Genomic DNA, 26,676 nt, shown 5'->3' with positions numbered 1-26,676 from the left:
TAATGGATGAAAGGAGCAAATAACATAACAAGTAGCAGGTGTGGAGAATAATGAAGATACTGAGCTGGAAAGCTCCAAGGAGATCGAGAAGCGGGGTCCTCTGATTTTCAGCTACCGCAGTGTCGTGAAATATGAGATCTACCTGCTTGGTTTGTCTCAAGTTCTTAATTAAAAGCTCTGTGCGAGTCTCTCCCGTTCACCTCTAAGAGCCGAATCAACGAGTCGAGTCAAAGAGCCGACTCATTCGCGAACGATACATCACGTGTTCAAGCGTTTTCCTGATCCCTAATCAGCTCATTAAGCCCCTCAGGGCAGGGTGTAGGAGCCTGCGCTGTAAAGAAATCTGAGTCTGTAAGCTTCACTAAAATGCATCGTTCCACATCAAATCACTGTTCAATATCTTATTAATTGAGTTATGCAGAAATTTTGAAAACTCCCCTTTAAACGGTGTTATTATTCTAAGAGTGGAGAAGTGGAGGCTGAGTTTTGCTTCCAGACTTAAGAGCAGCCTGTGTGGTCAGGCAGAGACGAGCTGCGCCTTTAGATGTCGCTGTGTTCTACCCGTTTGATTTTGGCAGCAGTGAAAGGCCGTTTGAAAGCAGTCTTTAGTAGGTTTGTCACGACTGCCCAGCTTTACCTCCTTCCAGTGGGAGGGTATCTGTTCCTCTGTGAGCTGAGGGCAGCAGCCTCACCGCAGATCCACTCCAGCTGAGATGAAGTCCTGCTCTGAGCACTGCACTGAAAGGTGAGTCTTACGATGCTAAATTCACTTGAAAAAACATGACAAATTCATTTGAAAAAAACTCATAGCTTTTACTAGGTGACAGCATAAATCACTTTTTGTTTGTATATGCAAATTAACTCTGATAACCCTACTGTTTAAAAGTGGATAACGGACTTTTTTCACTGTCCAGTTTGCCATATATTTTATATTTAGTCCTCTTTCAGAGCTAAGCAGACAGCACTACAGTTCTCCGGCCTTTAAGTTACTGTTACTGTGCTTTTTTATCTGACTTTACACTGTTAATATAGAAGAAATCTATATTAACAGTATAAGAAACTTTAATAATTCTATAACCCTCCTATAATTATATAATTTTATGTTAAAAATATATCACAGTATGAGATATGTAGCCTTAACTATATTAGCATCAGTAAAGTTAGTATGTTAATTAATGAATTGGTAATTAATGATACATGCAGTCATGTAGACTGTGTAATGGGGTGCAGTGTTAAAAGCTTATTGCTAGGTGTAAAGTCATAAAGCTAAGCTTAAGACGGGGTAACTGTTGTAGCTCACCACTGTGACCCAGTTTTGAAAAATTTCCAGTAGTCACCCTGTTCCAGTAAGCAAAAGCGGTGGTCAGGAGGGTCTCTTATCTGTGACCCCAAAGTAGGCTATTGCGTCTATTTTAGTACCACAGAGAAACAAATTCCTGCCTTGCATTTTTTAACCAGGCATGATGTGTTTGCTTGTGATCTGGCTTTTCTGAGGTCTGAGTGGCAACTGTGGCTGTGGTAGAGAGAACTGAAGCCAGCTGTTTAATTTCCCATTGGGAAGGAGCTGGTAAAGCAACACAGTTAAAATGCCCCAACGAGCTCTTTCAGGGTCTTTTATTTGAGGTCTTTGAAGGCCATGTGGTGGCCCTGTGGCATTTTCACAGAGAACCCTCAAAGTCTGCCTTCAGTAGCCCAGTAGGAGTGGATTTCCTGGCAGTGTTGGATGTTGAGGTTAAACTCTTGACTCTGGATTTAATAGCTACTGTTACACAGAGCCGCTTTATTTGCGCCCAAGCAGAAGCAGAGCGCTCCGCCTTTCGTAAACAGTTTTGATTCCCAAAAAGCTCATAACTGCTTATGAGTGTCATAAATAAATGAAATGAAACAACAACAAAAACAATGTTTTCCTGAGTCAACATTTTCTTTTGCCCTAAATTTGAGTTCTGTACACTTATTTGTTCTGTACACACCTTAATTATTATTGTTGTTGTTGTTATTATTATTATTATTATTATTATTATTATTATTATTTTAGTCAGATTTAGTAAATCAGTTTTCATAAGAAAACATTTCTTTATTACTGAATCTGTGAATCAGTCATCTAATAACAATAATAATAACAGTAGTAGTAGAAGGAGTCAGATTTTCCTAAGTGAGTAGTTCTTCGTTCCTGAGTCTGAGTTGTGTTAAGCTTTATGGTGAACTGTTTAACTCCTGGGCTGCTAGTCTAGACATCAAAGCCGTGGATGTAAATGTTTTCCAGATGATGCTAACAGAAGCAGAAAGGTAACATGCCGCTGCAGAGTGCAGGTGGTTTGTGATGACTAGGTGTTGTTTGCTGAGAGTACACTTGGCAAAAACCCCTCAAAAGCACAGAGTCAGAAGGTGCTGATTACTGGAACAAATGTCCGTAAAGTCACTGTGCTCACCGGAAAAGTCCAGTATGCTTTCAGAAAAAAGATCAACAGCTTTAGTTTGAATGTTTCCGTCATTAAAAAAACAACCCATTGGTTTTATTACTGGCTTATACAATACATAGTAAACAGTATACAGTAAGATTTTTTGGCAGAAATTCTAGCCTTTAACATACAAGAATCATACCTAATATTTTAAAAATGAGCAATTTTATTACACTTCATAAAGAAATCTGGGTGATTTGGACAACTACAGACCAATTTCTGTTTCTTTAATTTATAAAATTTCTAAAATGCGTACTGAGTAATCATTTAAACGCTTTTTTTCACATTTTCATATTAAGGAAAGATGAATTTTGCTTCTTAATATTCTTATTTGTGTTGAGCCACCTTTGAAAAACTGACTTGAATATTGTCCACAAATATTTTAAATAATTGATCATTTGTCTAGGTAAATTAAGTCTGGATTTTAGGTAGTGCTGAGCAGTATACTGTCAACATTATGGTATCGTATGATATTTAAGTTTGCATTAATGCAGTTAATGAACCCACTCTTTGTGAGAACCGTTACTCTATGCCAAAAGAATGTCTTACAAATTTAATATAGCTTCCTTTTGTAATTCTTAAGTTAGGGGCCCATATTGTAGCAGACTGAATGAATCTAGTTTTAAAAGACTTTCTCTGCTTGTTTCAACAAGCAAGTGAGAAATAACTAATATGAAATTACAGGATGCTTTTGTTTGTCACTGACGATTACGATGACCTTTGAGGGTCTATGTGGGTTGATTTTTCAGACACATATTAAGGACTTTATGGGCTAGAACGTTTTTATTTTCAACAGAATTTCTTTGCTTGTTTCACTATGAATGAGGAAAAATGCATGCTTGTATCACTGCCTTCTGACTTCTAAGGTTTGAAAGTGCACTGTATGTCCAAAAGTTTGTAGACACCTGCTCATCCAAAATGTATTCTGAAATTAAGAGTATTAATAGGGAGTTTGTTCTCTCTTTGCTGCAGTAACAACTTCTACTATTCTTGGAAGGCTTTACAATAGATGTTGGAACATTGCTGTGCATATTTGGTTGCATTTAGCTACAAGAGCATTAGTGAGGTCAGTTACTGATGTTGGATGATTAGGTCTGGATCTCAAACGCATCCCAAAGGTATTGGATGGAGCTTCTTTAGTGCAGAGAATTTAGTTCCACTGCTCCAAAGCCAACACTGAAGGGGCTTATAATGCTCTAGATGACAGATCACAAAACACTAGTGTAAGCCATGAGCACCTCTTTACTTTTGGACATATAGTGTATGACTGACTTATTTGGTATACAACTGTATACTTTTTATCCACATTGTGCAGATTCTGATGTTTGATGTTCGATGTCGTACAGTTTGCTGGCTATCCGTGAGCGATGGCTGCTGACTAAGATGAGTGTGGGGGAAGGACACTGACACTGCGTGGTAACTCTAACAATAGACGTCTTGGTTTGGGTGTACAGTAAGTGTCGCACTTAGGTAATCCATGATGTCTGTCTGAAGGCTTACTCTATGTCTATTCATTTTCCTCATATGTAATAATTATGCTCTCTCAGGTACACTAATGCAAGCATGCCTTTCATGACCAGCGACTGAGTCAACACCTGTAGTAATCTACAGTAATTACATTCCTCATGCCTGTTGGTTGAGTCAGAACCTCTAGAAAGCCATAGAAATTACAAATATGAGCGCTATGCATGTCTTCACTTGCATCAACTAATATAATGCTGTTGTTTTATGTCTCTTGCAGTCACTAGTAGTAGTAGTGTTGAGTTTTTCTGTTGAGTCCCTGATTCTGTTAGTTTTAGCAAGAACATGAAGAAGTGGCTACTCAAATTAATACTGTATTGTGATCATATACAGATTTAATGCTTATTATTCTAAGTTTGTATGTTAGTTGGTCAACAGTGTGTTGTATGCTGCTTAAATTTAAAGTAATATGTGGGGTGTTTTTCATACAAGTGCAAATATCAAGGTCCTCTATAGAAAAAGGTCTAGTCTTTTATTGTATGATCCTTATCAACAAGCTGAGATGTAATTGTTTTTTTGTCAAAAAACAAAGTAAAGTAAAACTTTAAAACAAGCAGGTGTCTGTTGAAGCTTCTAAACTGTTAATTGTTCTTTGCAGGTTAAGATGTTTAGGTGTGCTCCAGCTATATGCCTGTGGTTGGCTCTGATACTGCTCCCTCCACTGCAAGGTACAGCCTTTAGTCTTAGTCAGCTAACCACTCATTAAAAAATATTTTTTTATGATCTGTGAGTAATCTGTTGAAATGCCAAGTATGTGTTATTAGTTGAGGAAGCTATTGTAGTCTTTGCACCCACAACATGATACTCTCTTGTTGTAGTATAGCAACATATTTAATATTAACTCACTTCGATAATTTCTTTCAGTATTTTTACTATGAATTATTTGATAGATGACAAGAGATAATGGGGTGGTAGTTTTGCTACAAGTAGGGAAGCCATTGCTTTAGCTTCATTTTCCAGTAGCATGGCTTTTCAGCATTGAAGCTCTTTTATGGCTTAAGTAGCAAGGAGTATCACTGAAAGGTAAAACATCTTACTTCCCCAAATATATAGGGGAGAACGGGGTTGGTTGCCACAGTGTTAACAGGTCAGTAAGGGGAACTCTCACCAATATGTAACATTTTAGTTATTTGGCAAAAATAAAACAAACTGGCTCTCTTTAAAGGTGCAGTGTGTAGGATTTAGGGGGACATAATAGCAGAGATGGAATATGGTATACAAATCCATGCTCCGATTCCAGGAAATATTTTCTGACACTGAATAATGTTCAGCTTTCATTTGCTGATAGATGGGTTATCCTAATGTACGTATATGGCAGAAAATGAAAACTGCTACCATTTAGATGTACCAGATCAAGTAGAGATAGCTAGCAACCTGGTGGTTAACTAGCTAGCAATACAAGTTTTCAAGCTGAAGTTAGCAGGTCACCAGTGTCATATATTCAAGCAACACTGTACAAAAGTAAAATTAGCTATGTAAACCAACAGTTAACACACTTCCATTTAACTTACTGGTTAAATTAAATTATTAAGACAAAGCTAGCTCACTACACATTCACTAGAAGGTTTTTCCTAGATCCTTACATTGTCACAAATTAATATGCGATGGGGGAAGTCAAACCTCAGACCATGTCATTTACTTCTCCTTTAAGAAATGATATAGCCCACCCTAGGAGTGTCTTTCTGACACGTATTTTAGTGTTTACTCATAAAATACTTTTTAAAACCTTGACACCTTTTCATTACTTTCTTTGGGGGAGCTAAAGTCTTGCGGGGCTACATATTGGTCAGTAGGTTATACTGTTGTTGTACAGATGATAATGTATTTAGACATCACCATCATAGCTGTCTTAAGGAGCAAGTAGATGAAATGGTAGTTCACTGTACCTCACATGTGTATTGTAATCTAATTGACTGATTTCTTTTGATTGACATGCCCTAGCTAAGGTCACTGCCCCAGCCCAGCTGCAGGTAAGTTTGGGATTACCCTTCTTGCTAGGATGTAACGTGACCATAGACGCCAGGGAAGTCCTCAAACAGGTCCGCTGGCTCGACGTCCGGAACAAGACCGTCCTCCATTACCAGCCCCAGAATTCTGGCAGCCTCACCAGAAGTGACGGAGTGGAGCTGGTCACCCAACAAGTGCACACCAGTGCCATCGCCATCCAGAAGGCCAAACCAGGGGATGAGGGATGCTACACATGCGTGTTCGACGTGTACCCAACTGGGCAGCAGCAAGGAAAGACTTGCCTCTTTGTAGAGGGTAAGGTGATGTTGGTCTTTATGATCTCTGTATAATAGAAATAGAATATTCCTTCCTGCATGACAAGGGAGTTCATCTTACATCACCACTCATACTTGACAAATATGCAACCTTTGCATAAATTCAGCGAACAGGTAGTTGCTGAATTCTGTCAGTAAACTGTACATGTGAAACAGTACTGTACAAACGTTTACCCTTCATTTATTTATGTTCTAGTCAAAACAGCCATTAAATAAAAGTTCATTTTTCAGCATCTGGAAAAAGCCACAACAGGTAAATATAATAGAATGTTGTGCATTACATCTTACATCCCTTTCAGAAAGCTTGCTTTCCGTTTTTCAGATGAATCTCCAAACACCTCCAAAGTTCAGTCTTAGATGTTGGTTACATTTAACTAATCCCAAACACATGCAGTGATGTTCAGGTCCAGACTCTGGGAGTCTAAGAACACTAGCAGCTTCTTTGTTTGATTTGCAAATGTTTTTCTTGTCAGCTACACGTCCTTTTAGACTCATAGTGTTGAGTTGTCTTCTCACAGTGGAAGGATGGAGAGAAACTCCTGTGGATGTTTTCAGATCTGAAGTAAGAGTGGAGCTTGATTTTCTCCTCTCTCTCAAAGATAAAAGCTTTAAGCACTGTTTATCTGATGGTGACAGTGTTGGTGGTCTACCAGGTCTTGCATGGTTGTTAAGATTTACATTTTCTTCATGTCTTTTAATCATTTTTTGAACTCCAGTTTTGGAAATTCATGTTTTTTTTGGTCTGATTTTCACTTTGACTCTCCCTTCCTTTTGAAAGTAGATGTTTTATCTAATCTTCTCAGAAATATTTCCCGAAAAAGAAATAACTTGGACCTAATGGCTGTTTTGACAAGAAACTTGTTGAAAGTGTTTCAAAAGTTGAATACAACTTTTGTAAGAGCAGGTAAAACATTCTCTACGATCTGTTTCATCTTAAGATTAGTAATGTTAGTGTAGTCGTTGTAGTTTCAAATTCACATTATTGTCACATATTTTTAACAATTATTTACAGAATTCTACCACTGCCCAGTTCTTCTGTTATCAGTGAGCTCCAGTCAGCAGGAGTTTGTTTCCAGTTCCCCAGGGGAAATGCATTGAAATTATTGTTCATGGTAATCAACAGTATGATACAGATGAAGCAGACAGCTTAAGTATAAGTAAGCTTAAGTAACGCAATGGAGAGAGTAGCGAGTGTTTTGCTCTGTACAGTTGCCACTAGTGGTTTGGCTGAATTTCAGAGATGCCATAACAAGAACTTTGTCCCAGTGCAGTAGGCCGTGAGGGTCAGGACAGGAAGTGGGCAAGGTTGGGTGTTCTTTATTCAGGTTGTGCAGATTCAGAGTGTAGCTTCCTTTCTTATCATCTTCTATTTCAAAATCAGAAAATACCAGATTACTATGAAAAATGAAGACAGAATTCTTTTCATCATGTGAAAAAGTGTGCAAAATAAAAAAAAAAAACAAGGATAAGCAGCAATTGATAATGGTGTGTAATGGAGTAAATTCCAACACACAGTAATGCAGTAAAAAAGTAACAGGAACTTCTTGTTTTCAGTAACTGCATAAGAACAGTGTAAGTTGGGTTCCTCTTCTCCTGGAAATAGATCCACTCATTGCATGGATTTGTTAAATTCCACCAGAGGCACCTTGATTTTTTTAAATGTGTCCAGTTCATCTGCTGAGATCTTAAGAAAGTCATTCAAAGTGGTTTAAAGTGAAATAGTTCATTGTAGAGAAACTTACCAACTCAGATTTCTTTACAGTGGGTGGTGATAGGAACCAGAGGTTGAGATGTCTACATGTAGTCATTTTATTTACTTTCCAAAATGACCAGTGAACCTACACGTGTCTTTTGAGTTTTTATATGTAATGTTTATGAAGGTAAAATAGCAGTAAAACTAAAAAAATAAGTTTTCTATGTGGACTATTTTGCCTTGGAACACCCTGCATATACCACTTCACAATGAATGTGTTTTTTAAAAATAAATTGTAGGCCACAACTTTATCTCAAAATAATGACTCATTAGGCAGTGTTTTCATAACCATAATATATGTAACATAATAATATATGTAACATAATAGTTTCTTGTTCCTTTAAGCACCACTGTGAACAATTCTGACTTTGTAAGTTTCTCTAGATTAAAGCCTTTCACTCTAAATGACATAATTTTTTATCTAGCTTAATAAAAGAGAAATTTTTAAAAATCAGTGGAATTGTCCATTAACTTAAAGTATTGATCAGCTGAACCAGGTATTGAATGGGAACTATAAATGCCTTTAAATATAATATTCTAATGGCCCAGGTAGATGTCTGCACAGTACTGTATAATTTATCCAATTATTATGTATTTTAGTCCATAAAGTCCTTGATATGATTCTGAGAAAACAGCCCACAGGAACCCATAGAGGTCGCTGTTATTGAGAGTGATAACAAAAGGATGGTGGAATTTTATATTAGTTCTCACTAGCTATTGAAACAAGATGAAAATCTGTCAAATGTGCAGATTGTACATTTTCAATTCATCCCACATTTGTGAGGATATATTTTATTGTATTTAGATTGAATGGGTTTTGTGAAGAGAAATATCCGTTACATTTTGCCATGTGTTTGTCATAATTCATTGTGTAATTAAGTATGTAACTAATAATGTAATTGTGTAATTACTTTTAAATAGTATAGCCAAACAACTGCAATAAGTGTTGACTTCTTAGGGTTAAACCTGGAGACGAGACGTGTCCAGTTTAATTCCATGTTCAATTGTTTCCCCTTTTCCTCTCAGCGAAGGTGGAATCGGTTGGCAACAAAACAGCAGTTGGTGGAAAACCTACTACGCTCTCATGCACGTATGCTCTTTCGGAAAGAGTCCAACAGGTCCTGTGGAGGAAAACAGCAGAGCAGGGTGACACTGCCACTGTGGCCTCCTGCACCAAGCAGGGCAAGGTTACCGTGGAAGTGCCATTCCAGGACCGGATGAAGCTAAGCCAGTCTCTGGGGCACAGCCTACTGACCATAAACCCAGTCCACACAGAGGATGAGGGGTGTTACACCTGCGACTTCCACACTTACCCGCTGGGCTCAAGGAGCGTGACGGCGTGCCTGGCTGTGTATGGTATGTCTAAAGGATGATGGCATGGAGGAGAATGATAATGATTAGTACTGAAGAGGCAGTGATCAAATATCAGATTTTTTAAAATACACATATTTACATGAAGGAATATGACCATCCCTAATGCAGCACGGCACAGTTCAACACCTTCACTGTATTTTACATTGAACTTTAAAGTAATAGATTGGCACCTTTTTCCTCAAATGTAGTGAATCAGCCATGACTTGTTTGGTGTCTAAAGTTTGGTACTTTTTGGTAGTTTTGCGCTGGAGCTGTGATTTACTACACCTGCTCCAGCTAATTAACCCCTCAGTCCCTAACTGGCAGTTTATTGGATACAGGTTGGAACTAAACTCTGCAGGAATGTAGCTCTTCAGAACGGTTGGATACCAGTGATATAAAGCAAGGGTGTGATTGGTATGGTATGGGCTAGGGCAGGGGCATTCAATTTTATCCACAAAGGGCCAGTGTGGCCGCAGGTTTTCATTCCAGGAGAGCAGGGCCTCACATGATCAATTGTTAGAAGACTGCAACCAACTGATTTAACAAGTAGAACTGGGGGTGCAGCTGCTTGTGTGGAATAAAGACTTGCAGCCACATGTAGGCATGCAGACACGCCTGGGGTCAGAGGCCTCCAGGTCTGCCGTCAGGAGGTAATTTAATGGAACGATGGGCCACCAGCAAATCATCATGCACTGCTAAGCCCACTGCTTTTTGTATATGCTTTTATAGCAGAAGGCAGCAAAAAAAAACAGCCAAAGTGAAACTACTGCTTGCCGCATGCCCCCGGTATAAGAAGCTATGTCAATTAAAGTAGGAGGATTGGACAGTTTGAATGCATCATTCTGTATTGTTTGCATAATAGGGATGCCCTGTGTTTTGTGGGAAGATAAATTAACAAATTTCCTAATCTTTGGCGATGTACTATAAGTATGAGTCTCCTGTTGATTCTTTCCTGAATATGTGGGTCCTTTGGACAGATCAAATATATTTTCCTCCCTTTTTTTAGCTTATGGATGCACTACATTGTCATGTTTCTACTCTGTTATACTGGGAAACCATCACCATGGAATTCAGTGAAAACATGACCGCAGTGCTTGTTTATTTATTCTGCAACAGTGCAGCCGAATTTATTGTCTGTTAGGTCATAGGAGGCTCAAGATATTTTTTTTGGCTGCCGTAAGTGAAATAAAGGGACTGTTTTTAGGAAAAATACTTCACAAAATGTGTGTGTGTGTGTAAGCAGTGAGAGAATGAATCTGTACCCGAGCCCATAATCTTTACTGCACCACTCAGGAAAAGGAAGACGTTATATAAACAAACCATCATTTCAGGACAATAAAAAGGAATAAAGCATGAAGGTGAGCTACTGGTCACAAATCTTTTTACAGTCTGTAATAGGCTTGACAGGGCCCGTCTTTTTCTTTAAATAGGTCCACAGGCGCACTTCCTTGTGACATATAATAACATAGCATGGAGTAATGGAGTTTCAGTCAGTGGCTCACAGGATGCACTGGTCATTTCTCAATCCCTGTGCTAGCATGCTTGCAGTGCACTTGGGCAATTCTCAGTCAATGGGTCAGAGTACACTCAGTGCATGCAGATATTGAGAAGCTGCCAGAAAGAGAGGAGGAATAGGAATTGTACCAGGGCTGAAAGTCTCCTAAAAATGTCGACCCTATTATTTCATGATAACACACTCCCTCTCGTGTTCTATTGCTTAATCAGACGACAATCTGGTTTGATAAGTTAAGTCATGTACATTTTCATCATACAAATATTTTATCAATGTTATTGAAGAAAAAATGCATGGTTCAACTGAGGGACCCCCAAAAGAGGCAGTAATTGCATTTTGTGGCTACTGTGAAATGGGGTTAAAGAAAACCAAAATTTCAGTATCGCTATGGAAAAATGAATTGTGGTGTTGTGTTTCTAGTACCATATGTTAACAGAGCTTAAAGTGAGGGGTTTTTTATCTGTACCTGCTCCACTGCTTGCTAAAGTTATTGAACTGTGGATTCTGCCATTGGTCTGAGCGCTCGCCCTTATCCTAAGCCGATAGGCCTCACAGTGCTAGGCTGTCATTGTGAGGCCAGTTTAAGGGGGTTGCTTTGGACCGAGGCCTGTTGCCATGACTGAGCCACTGTTTATCGTGGACACAGAGGACCATTGTCTCTCTCCTCTCTTAATGTCTTCCAAACAGCCTGGCTTTTGTCACTAGAGGATCATCACAAAAACCAAACAGTGGATGGAAACACTTTTCACAGCTTTTTTTCCCTTTTTTGTGCACCATACGTCACAGTGTCCTTTTTTTCACTGAGGCTATAACAGACGTGACCTATGCCTAAAAGATCTTTCATCGATGCCCAAACGTGTCCTCTGTTGTCTGGGTTAAGAGAGAGAAGATGATGCCACTCTTTATGACGACATTATGAAGTTCATCTGAACATGCTAACAGAAGCCTTGCACTATTAAATATAAAGGTTTCTCCCTGGGTCTTGTCTTGGGTGTTGGCTTGGAAAAATCTTTAAAAGACCTATGTTCTGTAATGATCTTGTATTTTTTTTATCTACTTACAACAAGTGTGTTTTTTGTACTAAAGACAGTCAAAGTTAATTTCACATGATTATTTTTGAACCTTATTTATGTAAGTAACCTCTGTTTTGACTGGCTACCCTGTATTGTGCCTCATTCAAAATGCAGTCTAGGCTGAAATACTCTTTATGACTTCAGTGTGAATGAGCAGGGCTAAACCACATTGGCTGGGTGCTAAGATAACATTTAAACTCCCATTGGCAGGCCACCTGAAATCAGCATTATGCAGTGGTAAACAAGTAAACAAAAGCTATTTACAAGGTGAATGATAAGGTTTATGTGTAATGACATGTTTGGCTTGAACATGTTTATGTTTAGTGACTGTATTTGATTTTCAGCGTAAAATAAACCTAAAATAGCAACCGTGTCATCGCCTATACTGCTCTCCTGCAGCTATTTTTATGCTCTCCACCACCGCCCTGGATATGCCATGGTGCACCAATATAGTAGTTGGCAACAATTACAAAAATTAAGTTGATGATGGTTTTTCAAGAGTTACTTTGCTATTATTGCTCTCACCATTAAACCGCCATCCTTTAATCAGGGCATTTGTGTTGTTTTCACAGTCCTGCCCAAACCTGAAGTGAGCTCTGTCACCATTGAGCCTGGCGTAGTCCAGGCCAACTGCACAGCCGTGTCCCGCCCTCCTGCGGAACTCATCTGGAACGTGGAGAATCATAACCGCACACTGGGTTCCTCAGAGGCTTCATATTACCAGCGAGGGGATGGCACCACTATGGTGGTCAGCACTATCCTGCTACAGGCTGGACTACTGGATGAAAAGCAAGTGACGTGTACAGCCCTGCACCAAGGCCTGGAAACAAACATTTCTGTTCATTTGAACAAGAGTGAGTGTAAAAAATATCTTTTCAGTGTTGGACAGAGAGGAAAACAATTATATCTGCATTTGATTTAGGGCAGTCATTATCAGTTATATATGTGACTGAGTAAACTACCAATTATTGAATTAATTGATGATTAATCAAGCAATTGGACTTTTTTTAGAGGCCAAACATTAAAAATGGATTTAACAGAACAAAAACAGTTTCAAAACCCTTCATTTGACTTAAAAAATACAACCCCAATTCCAAAGAAGTTGGGACGCTGTGTAAAATGTAAATAAATGTAAATAAAAACAGAATGCAATGATATGCAAATCTCATCGACCCATATTTTATTCACAATAGAACATAGAACACATATCAGATGTTGAGAGTGAGACATTTTACCATTTCATGAAAAACATTAACTCATTTAGAACTTGATTCACATCTCAAATAAGTTGGGACTGGGCAACAAAAGGCTGGAAAAGTAAGTGGTACTAATAAGAAACAGCTGGAGGAGCATTTTGCAATTAATTTACATGACTGTGTATAAAAACAGCATTTTAGAGAGGCAGAGTCTCTCAGAAGCAAAGATGGGCAGAGGTTCACCAACCTGTGAAAAACTGTGTCTAAAAATTCTGAAACAATTTCAGAAAAATGTTTCTCAACATAGAATTGCCAAGACTTTGGATATCCCACCATCTTCAATACATAATATAATCAAATGATTCAGAGAATCTGGAGAAATCCCTGTACGCAAGGGACAAGGCTAAAGGTCAATATTGGATGCTCGTGATCTTCGGGCCCTCAGACGGCACTGCATTAAAAACAGGCATAATTTTGTACTGGAAATCACTGCATGGGCTCAGGACACTTCCAGAAATCATTGTCTGTGAACACAGTTCACCGTGCAATCCACAAATGCACGTTAGAGCTGTATCATGCAAAGAAGAAGCTGTATGTCAACACGTTCCAGAAATGCCTCCAGGGTTGCATTAGTGTCTATGGCGTGGGCGGCTTACACATCTGGAAAGGCACTATCAACGCTGAACAGTATACAGAGGTTTAGAACAACATATGCTCCCATCCAGACAACGTCTGTTTCAGGGAAGGCCTTGCATATTTCAGCAAGACAATGCTAAACCACATACTGCATCCATCACAACAGTGTGGCTTCACAGAAGAAGAGTCGGGGTGCTGAACTGGCCTGCAGTCCAGACCTTTCACCAATAGAAAACATTTGGTGCATCATGAAACAAAAAAAATTCGGCAAAGTACACCCAGGACTGTTGAGCAGCTAGAATCCTACATCAGACAAGAATGGGGCAACATTCCTCTTCCAAAACTCCAGCAGTTGGTCTCCTCACTTCCCAGATGTTTTCAGACTGTTGATAAAAGAAGAGGGGATGCCACACAATGGTAGACACGGACCTGTCCCAACTTTTTTGAGATGCTTTGCTGCCATCAAATTCTAAATGAGTTCATGTTTTTCATGAAATGGTAAAATGTCTCATTTTCAACATTTGATATGTGCTCTATATTCTATTGTGAATAAAATATCGGTCTATGAGATTTGCAAACCATTGCATTCTGTTTTTATTTATACTGCGTCTCAACATTTTCGGAATTGAGGGTGTTCTGATTTTCTAAGCAAAAATAAATTAACACATACCCTACAGAGAACAGACTTTTGCCCACTTTAATGCACAGTTATTGTGTATTTGCTGTTGGGGGAAAAAAACTAAATAAAATGTGGTTTACAAAATGTTACATTCTAATATTTATGTTTTTTGTTTTCCTTAATATGTGAAATGCAGCAAATAAATAGAAATACTGTACTAAAATTTGCAGAACAATGTCATATTTAAAAGAGGATTTTTCAAATTTGTCAAATGATTTGACCAGTGGTCTTCAAACTTTTGCATATAACTGTAAGAAAACACTGTGGCAAAAAATATAAAAGGATGTATCCATCAGGCTGTTTCTTAAGAGAGACCAGGAGAATTTAAAATATGCATTATCATCATAGGAATGTCCTCTAGGCATTGCAGATAAATAAGATGGATTTTAATTTTAAAGAAAATTATAACAAAGAAAATGCATTTTATGAATATTTGAAGATTTCAGGCCCATTTAAAATATGCAGTATTCTGTTTTCGCTTGCATGCTAGCAGTGTTGTGTTTGTGAACCGTCTCTGATGTCTGTTTTTCTGTTGATTGAGCACTGTAATGTTTATACAGTCAGTTCTCTTTCGGTGTGCTGGGCTGTTTTGTGTTTGACTTGTTTTGTCTGCTTTGCCCGCTAAGCTGTGGCTTACAGGCGTGTTTTTCTTTTTTGTGTTGCAGCTGGCAATACCCACATCATCCTCCTCTCTGTGGGCTGCGTAGTGCTTGTACTGCTCATATGCTTATGTGTCTGTCTGAAGAAGTGCTAGCAACTCGCACTGAGATGGTCAGTAAAGCATTTTCTGTCAAATGTTTAAGTGTCCTCATAGACATTTCTAAAACAGTGTCCGTTTTATCAGCTCCACTTACTATATAGGTGCACTTTTTGGTGGTGGATCATTCTCAGCACTGCAGTAACACTGATGTGGTGGTGGTGTGTTAGTGTGTGTTATGCTGGTCTGAGTGGATCAGACACAGCAGTGCTGCCACTGTGTCTACTTACTGTCCACTCTATTACAGATTCCTACCTTGTCAGTCCATCCTGTAGATGTAAAGTCAGAGACGATAGCTCATCTCTTGCTGTAGTTTGTGTTGGTCATCCTCTAGTCCTTCATCAGTGGTCACAGGACGCTGCCCACAGGACGCTGTTGACTGGATATTTTTGGTTGGTGGACTATTCTCAGTCCAGCAGTGACACTGAGGGGTTTAAAAACTCCAGCAGCACTGCTGTGTCTTATCCACTCAGACCAGCGCAACACACACTAACACACCACCACCACATCAGTGTTACTGCAGTGCTGAGAATGATCCACCACCCAAATAGTACTTGCTCTGTGAGGGTCCACGGGGGTCCTGACCACTGAAGAACAGGGTAAAAGGGGGCTAACAAAGTATGCAGAGAAACAGATGGACTACAGTCTGTAATTGTAGAACTACAAAGTGCACCTATATATTAAGTGGAGCTGATAAAATGGACAATGAGCGTAGAACAAAATGTGGCATATGCCCAAACATTTTGCATGACATATTTTGTACTGTTTTTTCCCCAATATGTCAAATTCAAATAAGTAGAAATGGCACATAAAATTAACTTTGTAAAAGTTTGTTCCCCATGGAGGATATTTTATTTTCACTAATCAACAAGGCACAGAATTCAATCAGAGGTGCTCATGGTACTGTAAGTATACAGTACTATGAAAAGTAAGAGACCACCTTTCATTTATTTAATTTCCAATCAAAGCTGCCACCACGTTCGAGTTATGCACTTTTCAGCCCAGAAAAAAATCCAGAAATCAAAGCCAACAGCTACATAAAATGTCGAATTGTCAGTGTTTATTGTGCCCTTGGACTTTATTACAACTTTTATTCTTTCAGTTTTTTAAAGAAATCTGCAGGGATATTTTTCCACACCCCCAAAGTTCAGCCTTAGAAGTTGGTTGCATTTTCTTCTTACCATGCAAGTAATCCCAAACACAATCAGTGATGTTGAGGTCTGTGTTTGGCAGCCCACTGTTCCTTTTCTCAGTAAGTGTTTCTTGGCAGCTACACATTCTTTCAGACTCATAGTGTTGAATTGTCTTCTCACAATGGAAGGATGGAAACACCTGTGGATTCTTTTCAGATCTCAATCAAGAGCGGAGCTTGATTTTCTCCTCTCTCTCCAAGATGAGTTTAAGTGCTGTTTATCTGATGGTGACAGTTTTGGTGGTCTACTAGGTCGTGCATGGTTTTAGTAGTACCATTTTTTCTTTTTTTTTTAATTCTATTCCTTTTGTAAATGGATTATCTGATATGTAATCTCCTTAGAAATATTGCATAAAAGATGAATAACTTGTACTCAGTGGTTGTCTTGATTGGAAATCAAATAAATAAAGGGTGGTCACTCCACTGTTATGGAAATTTGCCTGCATAGTTGCCTCATAATATGCAGTTTTTAGAAACACCCCAAAAAATGGGGATGGATACTTTTTAAGTCACGATGTTCAGTAACTTTCATTGTAGCATTAGCTATAAATGCTATAACTCTAACTAACACAGTGCCATCATTTTGTGAAGGCTTGCGTAACTTAGCTTCACATGGTGCCACACTTTGGCTTAGCAGCAGCAGCCTCTTTTAGGTGTGAACCTACTTTTGAAGTTGTGTCAAAGCGCGGCCAGTCATTTAGCTTAACCAATGTGTCAGGTGTTGGCTGTATGGTTAAAATGAGGCTTCCTTTTGGGTTGTTTTTGTGTAGCAGTTTGTGAGGTTTTTGACCTGTAACAAGGCACCATTCATCAGCATAGTGAATTTTTGAATATGACAGCAGTTCTGTAAATAGACTTTGGCCAGCTTTGAGTCTCTTGGCATTTCGCTGCAGGATGAGGGATGAGGGTTACAGAAGTGATGTCACTTCCACAAGACGATTTGTGAGAATTCCCAAACATCATTAATCTTTTAATACCGAGGCAATTTCTGTCCATTAATCTACTTTTCTCCATTAATAACATGATTTCTCAATACTGCCACTGCATTTACTTTGGTATGTAAAAAACATAACCTGCCAAACACAGTAGATTTTTATTTTGTTACATGTTACTACCATTTTGAGCAAGTAAGTAAATGCATATGAATATACTTAAAACACATTTTATGCCCAAGAATCACCTAGTTATCAGTAGAAGTCTGCACTTGACCTTAACCTAATTTTAGTGCATTGTAGGGTGACAAATTACTGGACTTTCCCGTTCATTAGTTGTCAGTGTGGTTTTTCAGATAAAAGATCAACATTTCAGATCTGCTTGTGAGGACTCCAGGCAGGAAACTGTATGAGACAAAGTGAAAGAAAGATTGGTTACAAAGATTGGAGCCCTTAGGCACTGAAGAATATTAGTCTGAATTATTATAGGATATACGTAAAGGGGAGCTCCGGCTGTTTTTCTGTGTTTCTGCATAACTAAATTGTTGGGATGAAGTTGAGAAGTCATTCAGAATGGTTTGAAACTTAATGACTTTCTATATGGTGGTTTTGTTGACAGTGGTAAAATCTGAAAAAAAAATGTTTTCTTTGGGGACTGCTTAGCTTTAGAATTATTTTGTCTTGAATCTGCATTAGATTTTATGTGGATTTAAAAAAAAAATAGATTTAAGACCAAAATCAAACTTCAATTCCAAAAAGCTGGGACAGTATGTGAAATGCAAATGAAAACAGAAAGCATTTGTAAATCCACATTGAACTGTATAAAAAACAGTTTAACTATATCAACTTTGTTTTTGTTAATATATGCTTATTCCAAATTTGATGCCTGCAACATATTCCAAAAAAATTTGAGACTGTAAGACTAGGAATATTCTGAAATGTTCAAAAGCATCCTAAACAGGTGATGCAATCATGCTTGGGTATAGTAGGAGTATCCAAGAAAGGCCTAGTCCTTTATGAGCAAAGGTGGGTCAAGGCTCATCAATTTGTCAAAAATACATCAATGAAGAATCTAACAGTTTAAAAACAACCTCAACAACATTCGTCAATAAGCGTTTGCAAGTATTTAGATATTTCTACACTCTAGGAATCTCTGTGTGTAAAGGACAAGGCTGAAAAACCACAGCTGAATGCTTATGACCTTCAATCTCTCAGACAGCACTGCGCTGAAAATTGGCATGCAGCTGTGATGGATATCACGCATGGGCTCAAGAATACTCTGACAAACAGTTAAGATTAAAGAAATACATCAACAACGTCCAGAAACGCTGCCAAATTCTCTGGACCCAAGCTTATCTGAAATAAACTGATGCACCATGGAAACATGTACTGTGGACTGGCGAGTCAACCTTTCAGATTGTTTTTGGAAATAATGGCTGTTGTGTTGTCCATGCTGAAGAAGAAAGGGTCATTATGGTAGGCATAGGTAACTTAACATCCGTGGAACCATCATTAACAGTGAAAGATACATTTTTCACCAAAAAACATCCATGCTTGTTTCAACATGACAGTGCCAAACCACATTCTGGCCAGAATGGCTGTGTAATCAGACAGTGCTACAGGTTCTAGACTGGCCTCCATGCAGTCCATACCTGCCTTCCATTGAAAATGTGCAGGGCATTATAAATACAACGACAAAAAAGGCCCTGAATGGTTGTGCAGGTGAAGAATTCTGTAACAGAAGAATGGCAAAATATTCTGCTTTAAGAACTGGATCAGTTTGTGCCTTCAGTCCCCAAACAACTACTAAGTGCTGTTAAAAGGAAAGGTGATGTAATACAGTGGTAAACATGCTCTTGTCCTAACATTTTTGGAAAGTGTTGAAGGCAACAAACTTTACAAACTATCTTCGCTTTCTGTAAGGGGACTTTTAGTGGCATTAAACTCCACCACTGTGAACATTTCTGGCTTGGTAAGTTTCTCTAGAACAGAACATTTCAAACCACTCCTAATGACTTTTATTTACATTTCAACCATTTATTTTATGCAGACAATTTGAAAATCAGTGGAATTCCCCTTAAAACCATAAAGCAAGTTACAGTTGTTTATAGACTGCCTTGTATTCAAATGACAATAAGAGAAAAACACACACAGAAAACCCAAAGAAAATCTAGGTCAGCCAAGGTACTGTGAAGTGTTTTTGCAGGGCCATATTTATCTGCAGCACCGCAGGAAATCTGGGGAGTTACCACTTCCTGTCTCTTACAAGAAGACCTCCCATCCTTACCTTAGATCATAAGTGACAGCGTTTGAGTTGCTGCTGGCAAACGGGAAATTACAGTTTGAAGAGTCCTTTAAATGTGTTATTGTATTGAGATGTGAAGAGGACGTGGCTGCCTGTGGACGGCTCCTTACAGTCAAACAAATTAGCACTTCATCGTTTGATCTCTGGAGCAGAGTTTCTGGCATTTTGTGTCCAGGAATGATTTAGTTTGCTGAACAAACGGGTCAAATTCCATCATGTATTGACTGCTGTGCTAAAACATGTTATCACCTAATGTGACTAGCTGGTCTAAACGTTAACCATCACATATTCTCTGCAGCAGCCACAAAACACAGAGCCATAAGTCTACAAAACATATTTGTAGACTTATGGCTCTGTGTTTTGTGGCTGCTGCAGACTTAAAGTAACAGCTTGGTGAAAAACCACCATATGTACTTCAGCAGCCGACTCATTTTGTGTTGCCGCCACAACTTTTGTAGTTTACTGCTGAAGCTAGAAGGCTAACGTTACTAACAAACAGTACAATTTAATAGTCACTCGATTTTTTTTTGTTTTTTTTTTTCGTAAATATGTCCCCACAATGTCTCTCAACCTGCTCAGACCACATCCAAGTCTTCATTAAGGATGCATGTGGTTTAGGTCACAGTGTAGCACTGCATGACATATGAATATTAGATCACATTTGTGACTACTGTTGTTTCATTTGACACATTTCCTTAGTTTAAAAATTCAAGATTAGGGCTTATTAATAAAAAAGGAACAATAGAAATCACAAATGCAGTCTGAGGCATCCACATGCCCGTGTGCACGGGAAGAAGAGCTGGAATTTGGCACAACACCTATAGTCTAAAATGACAGCTACACGGTGATGTTTTGTTCATTTTATAGTTTAGTTTTAGTTTTATAGTTTTACGTGAACTTAATGAAGACCTAGACGTGGTTTGAGTGGGTTGAGAAACGTTTTGGTGATGTATTTATGGAAAAGATTTTGGAAACCGCTGACTTCTAGTGTTTGTTAGCAATGTTAGCCTTGTAGCTCCAGGGCTAAACTAAAGTGAAATTTGAACACCAAATGTTTTGGCTGATCAAACTGCATCTGAGGTAAGATGAAAATTGTGTACATTTGATTTTTTGGCAAAACTGTCCAAGTCAAATTTGTCTTAAACTTCTCAGCACCTTGAGATGCAATTGAGCTTTACCAGTTTTAAACCGAAACAATGTGCGGCACAAGCCGTAGAGCATTTATGAGTCTAAATTTCTCTTTTCTCATAAGGGAAAACAAGCAGCTGTCTTTATTAACCCTCTGAGCAGGATTAGCTTGATTTGCAAGTCATGCATGATTAAGTAAAGTATATGTAGACAGGCGTAGCTATCAACTGTTTGTACAAAGGCATACAAGCTAACTTCCCCTGGCTATTTCTAGCCTAGGTGCTGGCCACATTTAAATAGCTATGTTTACACAAAAGACATTATGTCCTTCAGCAAAAGTCCTACATTCATTACAAAATACATGCATTTTTGAGAGAAGGAGATATGTAGTCTTAGCGATGATGAGGAGACGAAGTTAAACCCGACAGTAGCTCGATGCAGCTCAGGACGCTGTAGGGTACTCTAGTGTATCAATGACTGTGGAGTAGCTGTCATTATTAAAACAGTCTCTTCCCCATTATCATAGGATTTTATATTCAAGTTTAAGATTTTTACCAGATATTGATTTTTTCTTTATTCAAGTTGGACCAAAAAGAGCTCAAATTTGACTGCCGTTAGTAACGGAAGAACTACTCTGCTTCTGATGAATCAGCTCCAGTGCATGAAATCAAGCGCCTGAAATCAGCTTACCTGTACCTCATTTACATACCAGTTACACAAAGCACGCTCTAATTCATGCAGATGTTATGGGAGAGAGCCAATGAAAGGACAGCATTCACTGGCTCGTGAACCAATGGCTGTGCTCGTGGGTGAAGTTTTAAGTCAAACAGTGAGTGCACTGCACCCCCCTCTACTGACCAATCTTTTAGTGTTAAAATTATGCAGGGAAAGAATAAAATATGAAATACATAAAATCTTAAATAAATAGTAGAATAATGTGATTGTGAGCATGTGATTATTTTCCTAAAATAATATATTTATTATTATATTCTTGCAGTGTATGAGATGCTGTTATTTGTATTGTTTATTTTTCGGGTGGTGTCAGTAGCATAAAACAAAAGCACGGTGTAAAATGTATTTAAATGGAACGTGGAACAGTTACAGCATTTGTTTATACTAGTGTGCTTTGAAAATAAGTACACCCACCTTTGTACTGCATTCATCTGTGATTGAATATGCTGTTGAATCCTGATCAGATGGGATAAATTAATCAGCCGTTAGCAGAGGGAGGAATGCTTGTCACCGGGCATCTGTTTCCGTAGTGATGGAATCTCAAGGGAGTCAGGAAGAAGGTGTAACGGAAATTATGAAAGGGTAGCAGATTCTGTGTTGGCACACATGCTCTGGGCAAAGTTTCCCTTCATTGCCTGAAAAATGCATTATATAGACAAAAGAAGAGCTGAGGACTTAGTGAGGTTAGACTGTGTGAAAATAATATAAAATAATTTTAAAATGACTTATCTCAAGAGGCGTCATATTTTTTATGTATTTTTATTAACTTATTTTAAGGGGCCCACATCATGGAAAGTTTGAAAGCATTTTCAAATTATTTTCATCCTCATCAAACCATTAAGCGATTCCTCATGCCCTGTGGACGGAGGCATTGACCTCCTGGAAGAGACCACTCCAATCAGAAAAGAAATGTTTCTTCAAGGAATAAAGATGATCAGTCAGAATAAGTTTGTATTAATTAGCTGTAGGGGTGTAACAAGATGCATTTTCATTACAGAATTTATTTTTTGGGCAATTCCTAAAGTGTTTTGAAGGAATAACTGGCATTTTCTTAGAAAACATACAAAGAATGTAAACAAAAGTGCATTATCTATAAAAAAGTAAACAAATATCTCAAAAAATCTGTATTAAATGAATTAAGCATTACAAGTCCATTTACAATCTAAGTTTCTATATAAATTGTGGCTCTCACCTTCTGGCTGAAATGAGTGAGAGGGGGTTTTCTAACGTGGTTCAATCCTTGCTCGAGCAACACGACACACCTGAGTAATGTCTTCACAAATAAGTTAGCATATTTGAGGTATTAGCACAGGTATCTGATCCTTACGTTAAGCAATGTCGGCACTTACTGTTTAGTCTGCTGCTTTTTGCCCAACTTTATTGTACTCGACTGAGAAACCTTGTGGGGTGTTTTTACGCTTGGGATATCACTTTTAAGAATATCATGGATTGTGTTAAATAGAACTATGAAAACGTTCCTGGCATCATCCATTTTATAGCATGAAATCTAACTGTGTTGCAGTTCACTGTGAGTAATGTCTTGCAACCCCTGTATTGGAAAAAAATTCATATTAACATGCCTAACATGACATCCTTAATTAGCAGTGACCCTTCTTTTTAAGGGTGCAAATGGACCCAACCCATGCCAGTAAAATGCCCCTCTTAGTGTAATAGACCCACCAGACCCCTTAACTGTAGGGGTCAAGCATTGAGGCCTGTACTATTTTCCTGATGTATGCTACACATGCCCACTTGGTAAAATATGGTGCATCAGATTAAATCACTCTTTTCCACATCTTTGTAAATCAGTACCTGTATGCTCAGTTCACAGCATCTTCAAATCCAAAGCGAGGCTGAGGTGGGAAAATTTTGGAGTCAACTGTACAGACAGAGCATAGAGGTAGCACAGAGAGAGCCGAGCTAGTTGAAAAAGATATATGATGGCACATATGTGAAACGAGCAGATGGTTTTTGCACCACAGAACTCTCAAATGTGCGTTTGTATTTGTATGGTTACGCACTGCAACTCCAACATCACTCTCTGTGTAGTTGTGGGTGGACTGTTCTTGCTGACACAGTCTGATTATGAGAAACAGTTGCTCTTCTGTTTTTCCCTACATATCACACTAACGCATGAACAGTAATTGAATGTGTGCTTTCAACCACCCTTCGCAAAGCAGTTTGCTGACTTCTTTCCCAGTGATGTAAAGGCAAGATGTCACATTATTGACTGCTCAACATGTTTTATGTTGCATGTTATGCTAGATGTTAATTGGTTAATTGTACTTAGTACATCTGTCTGGAATGTTCCACACTTGTTTCTTCATCCAGTTATTCAGGTTTTCCCTGAATTTGTCACGTCTTCATATGTGTATATGAAGGCCTGACTCATAATCAGCGTTCCAGTTCATTCTATAGGTGTTCAATGGGGTTGAGGTCAGGGCTTTGGAGTTCCTTCACACCAAACTCATCAAACCGTGTCTTTATGGAGCTCACTTTGTGCAGCAGGGTACAGTCATGCTGGAACAGGAAATGGTCTTCCCCAAACTGTTGTCACAAATTTGGAAACATGTAATTGTTTAAAATGTCTTTGTGTGCTGTAGCATTGACATTCCCCTTCACTGGAACTAGGGTCTGAGCTCAAACAGCACTAGACCATTATCTCTCCTCCACCAAACCTTACTGTTGGCGCTATGCATTCCGGTAGGTAGTGTTCTCCTGGCATCTGCCAAACCTGGATTCGTCCATCAGAGTGCCAGATAGTAAAGCATGATTCATCACTTCAGAAAACATGTTTACACTGCTCCAGATGTGCTTTACACCACTCCAGCCAATGCTTGGCATTGCGCAGAGTGATCTTAGGCTTGTGTCCAGCTGCTCAGCTATAGAAACCACATACCACACAAATCCACATAAAATCATAGTATTCTTTCAGTAAATCACAAAATATGTATTTCGGCATTGACAGTTCTTAAGGTTACGCACTGATTTTCAGACTTTGGGACACATTTATTTCCATGAGGGACAGTGATTCAGTCTCACTTCCTGCTCTAAAATGCAGGGCTGTGGCTAAAATAAGGCTTCGCCCAAAACTAAAACTCTGTGTTTTGGTGTTGACATGAAAACGTGGGGCAACATATTTTGAAGTTTTTTAAAAATGTAAACTTGTGATAAATCTCATTCTTTCAACTTCACTTTGAACTAAATAAAAAAGATCTTAAAAGCATTGAAATTGTTTTCAAAAGTTGAAATTTAGGGCTTAAATTAGGACATCTCCCAATAAAGCCTATAAATGACATTTGTATATATTTAGCTTATTACTGTCTCAATTAATGCCTTGGATAACATGAACCATATAAATATCTAAGGTTTGTAATATATATATATATATATATGGAATGTGGCCCTTTCAGTTGTTCAAGTTGTTAAACATTGTTTATACAGTTTTTATCAGATTTTAAGATGATCTGACCCGTAAATGGATTTGATTGTTTTAATATGAAATATAATGATACACTTGAAATTACAGCTCTTAAAGGCAGCTAAAAATACGGACATTACTTTGGAAACACAGAAAACACACCAACACTCTTTTTTACACTCTTTTTGTCTCCTTCTTTTCCTTCTTTCTTTAGCCTGACTGAGAAGAACCAGGATGAATGAAAATGCTGCTATGACTGGACACTAAGCTGACACAGCTGACAGAGCTGCAGTGTGCCTTCTATACAGTATGTTTTATGACTGGGCTGATAGGTCTGTGGACTTTTTCTATGGAATGTTTCTGTAAATCACCATATTATCAGGAGAAAATGGAGCTTGATCATTTCGTAAAATAATCAAAAATGAAAACACTTTTCACTGGAAACACTAAATGACCTTTATTTTGTGTTATATATTTTATAAAAGGCTGATGTCTAAGTTTCCCAGCCAGTCAAGAATGTAATCTGTGCTAAGAAAAAGAAACATTTTCTTAATGAGGCCATTGTTGTCTGTGGTTATTAGATCAGAAGCCAGGCTTATCACAGGGAAACAGTTTTACCACTGAACACCGTTTTTGCCCTCAAGTACCTTGCTATTGTCTCCACGTTGCTAAGCGTGTGCTTTATTTTCTGCGCGTGTGCCCCCACTAGAGGGAAGTGTACTCATAGTCTGGGGACTTTTCCCTCACATAGTCTTCCACAGTACACTACACGTAGTACATTTTACATACATATTGGACTAAATATGTTTGCCTCATCGACAGTTTAGACAGTTTATGTTTAGATTCAATGTACTTACCATCGATGGAACTGCTTGTACTGTTATTTACTTAACTAGCTTTAAAAACACTATGAGAGAAGTCATTGTTTTGCACTGTCGTATTGTTTAATATTGTTTAATTGTTGTGCAAGCTTGTTTATAAGTATAGTGAGTCCCAAATGTGGACTTGATATCCTCATTTTCAAATTTTCAACTGTTACAGTTTTCTGCAGAGTTGGACTGTTTGACATTTTAAAGAAGTAAGACAGAAAGAAACAACAAAACACCGTCTGTCTCATCATCAGCCAATTTCTACACCTAACCCACAGAAATGGTCACAGTACTTTGCACTGAACAACAGGAAAGTACCATAACAAGCGTGAATCGCAAAATCAAAACAGAACATCCTGCCACAGACAGTGCCTAAACATAGCTTTACATTGAATTTGAATTGAAATTATTGGTTAATATACTCCTTATTGTCAAATATGTTCCTTTGTTCATTTTTGTAAACTGTATGAATGATAGAAACCCCAAAGGCAACTGGACAACACATGTTTTAATTGGTTTGGCTTGCTATATCGATAATTTGAAGTTCAAGACAAGCTGTAAAAATGTGAATGCAAAATTAAGTAAGCACCTTTAAGTACTTTACTTTCTGTAGTAACTTCTAAAATTCAGTTTAAGAACTAATTGCTGCAAATAGATCTTACTTTTAGACTTATAAAATAATCCAATAATCCAAATAATCCAAATAATCCATTGCTTTGTGCTGTTTGCATGTGTGCTTTGGCCCTAAAGCTTTCTCTAAATACCGAAAATACTCAGCATTAGACTGGATCCATTTCAAGACCCAAATTTTGTTCTCTTCTAAACTTGCACAGTTGCCAATGTGAGGATGCTTTATTACTGAAGTTGTTTGT

The 26,676-nt window shown here is 38.3% G+C and overlaps 1 protein-coding gene across 3 annotated transcripts; it reads left to right on the top strand.

The window, feature by feature from the left end:
* The first annotated feature begins 627 nt into the window (after window positions 1-627).
* zgc:172122 (uncharacterized protein LOC571844 homolog) lies at window positions 628-25,952 on the top strand. 3 transcript variants are annotated; one of them, XM_036563463.1, is made up of 8 exons: window positions 628-745; window positions 3,806-3,912; window positions 4,579-4,648; window positions 5,979-6,242; window positions 9,042-9,371; window positions 12,530-12,811; window positions 15,134-15,239; window positions 25,150-25,952. In XM_036563463.1, exons 3-7 carry the CDS (start codon window positions 4,585-4,587, stop codon window positions 15,220-15,222), a joined length of 1,029 nt encoding a protein of 342 aa, XP_036419356.1. In that variant the 5' UTR covers window positions 628-745; window positions 3,806-3,912; window positions 4,579-4,584; the 3' UTR covers window positions 15,223-15,239; window positions 25,150-25,952. The 3 variants fall into 3 exon arrangements, with proteins under 3 accessions (XP_036419356.1, XP_036419353.1, XP_036419354.1); XM_036563460.1 differs by having other exon boundaries at window positions 5,922-6,242; XM_036563461.1 differs by having other exon boundaries at window positions 630-745; window positions 3,775-3,912; window positions 5,922-6,242.
* The last annotated feature ends 724 nt before the right edge of the window (window positions 25,953-26,676 follow it).

The sequence above is a fragment of the Colossoma macropomum genome, unplaced genomic scaffold, assembly GCF_904425465.1.
Source record: "Colossoma macropomum unplaced genomic scaffold, Colossoma_macropomum, whole genome shotgun sequence".
Taxonomy (NCBI): Eukaryota; Metazoa; Chordata; class Actinopteri; order Characiformes; family Serrasalmidae; genus Colossoma; species Colossoma macropomum.
Note: the sequence above shows the minus strand (reverse complement) of the source record. Positions and strands in the feature narration are given on the sequence as shown.

Bases quoted from the DNA above. Each gene is read 5' to 3' on its own strand.
- zgc:172122 (XM_036563460.1), top strand. From the start codon at position 4,585: ATGTTTAGGTGTGCTCCAGCTATATGCCTGTGGTTGGCTCTGATACTG. The intron at 4,649-5,921 runs GTACAGCCTTTA...GACATGCCCTAG, and splicing joins ACTGCTCCCTCCACTGCAAG to CTAAGGTCACTGCCCCAGCC. The intron at 6,243-9,041 runs GTAAGGTGATGT...TTTTCCTCTCAG, and splicing joins GACTTGCCTCTTTGTAGAGG to CGAAGGTGGAATCGGTTGGC.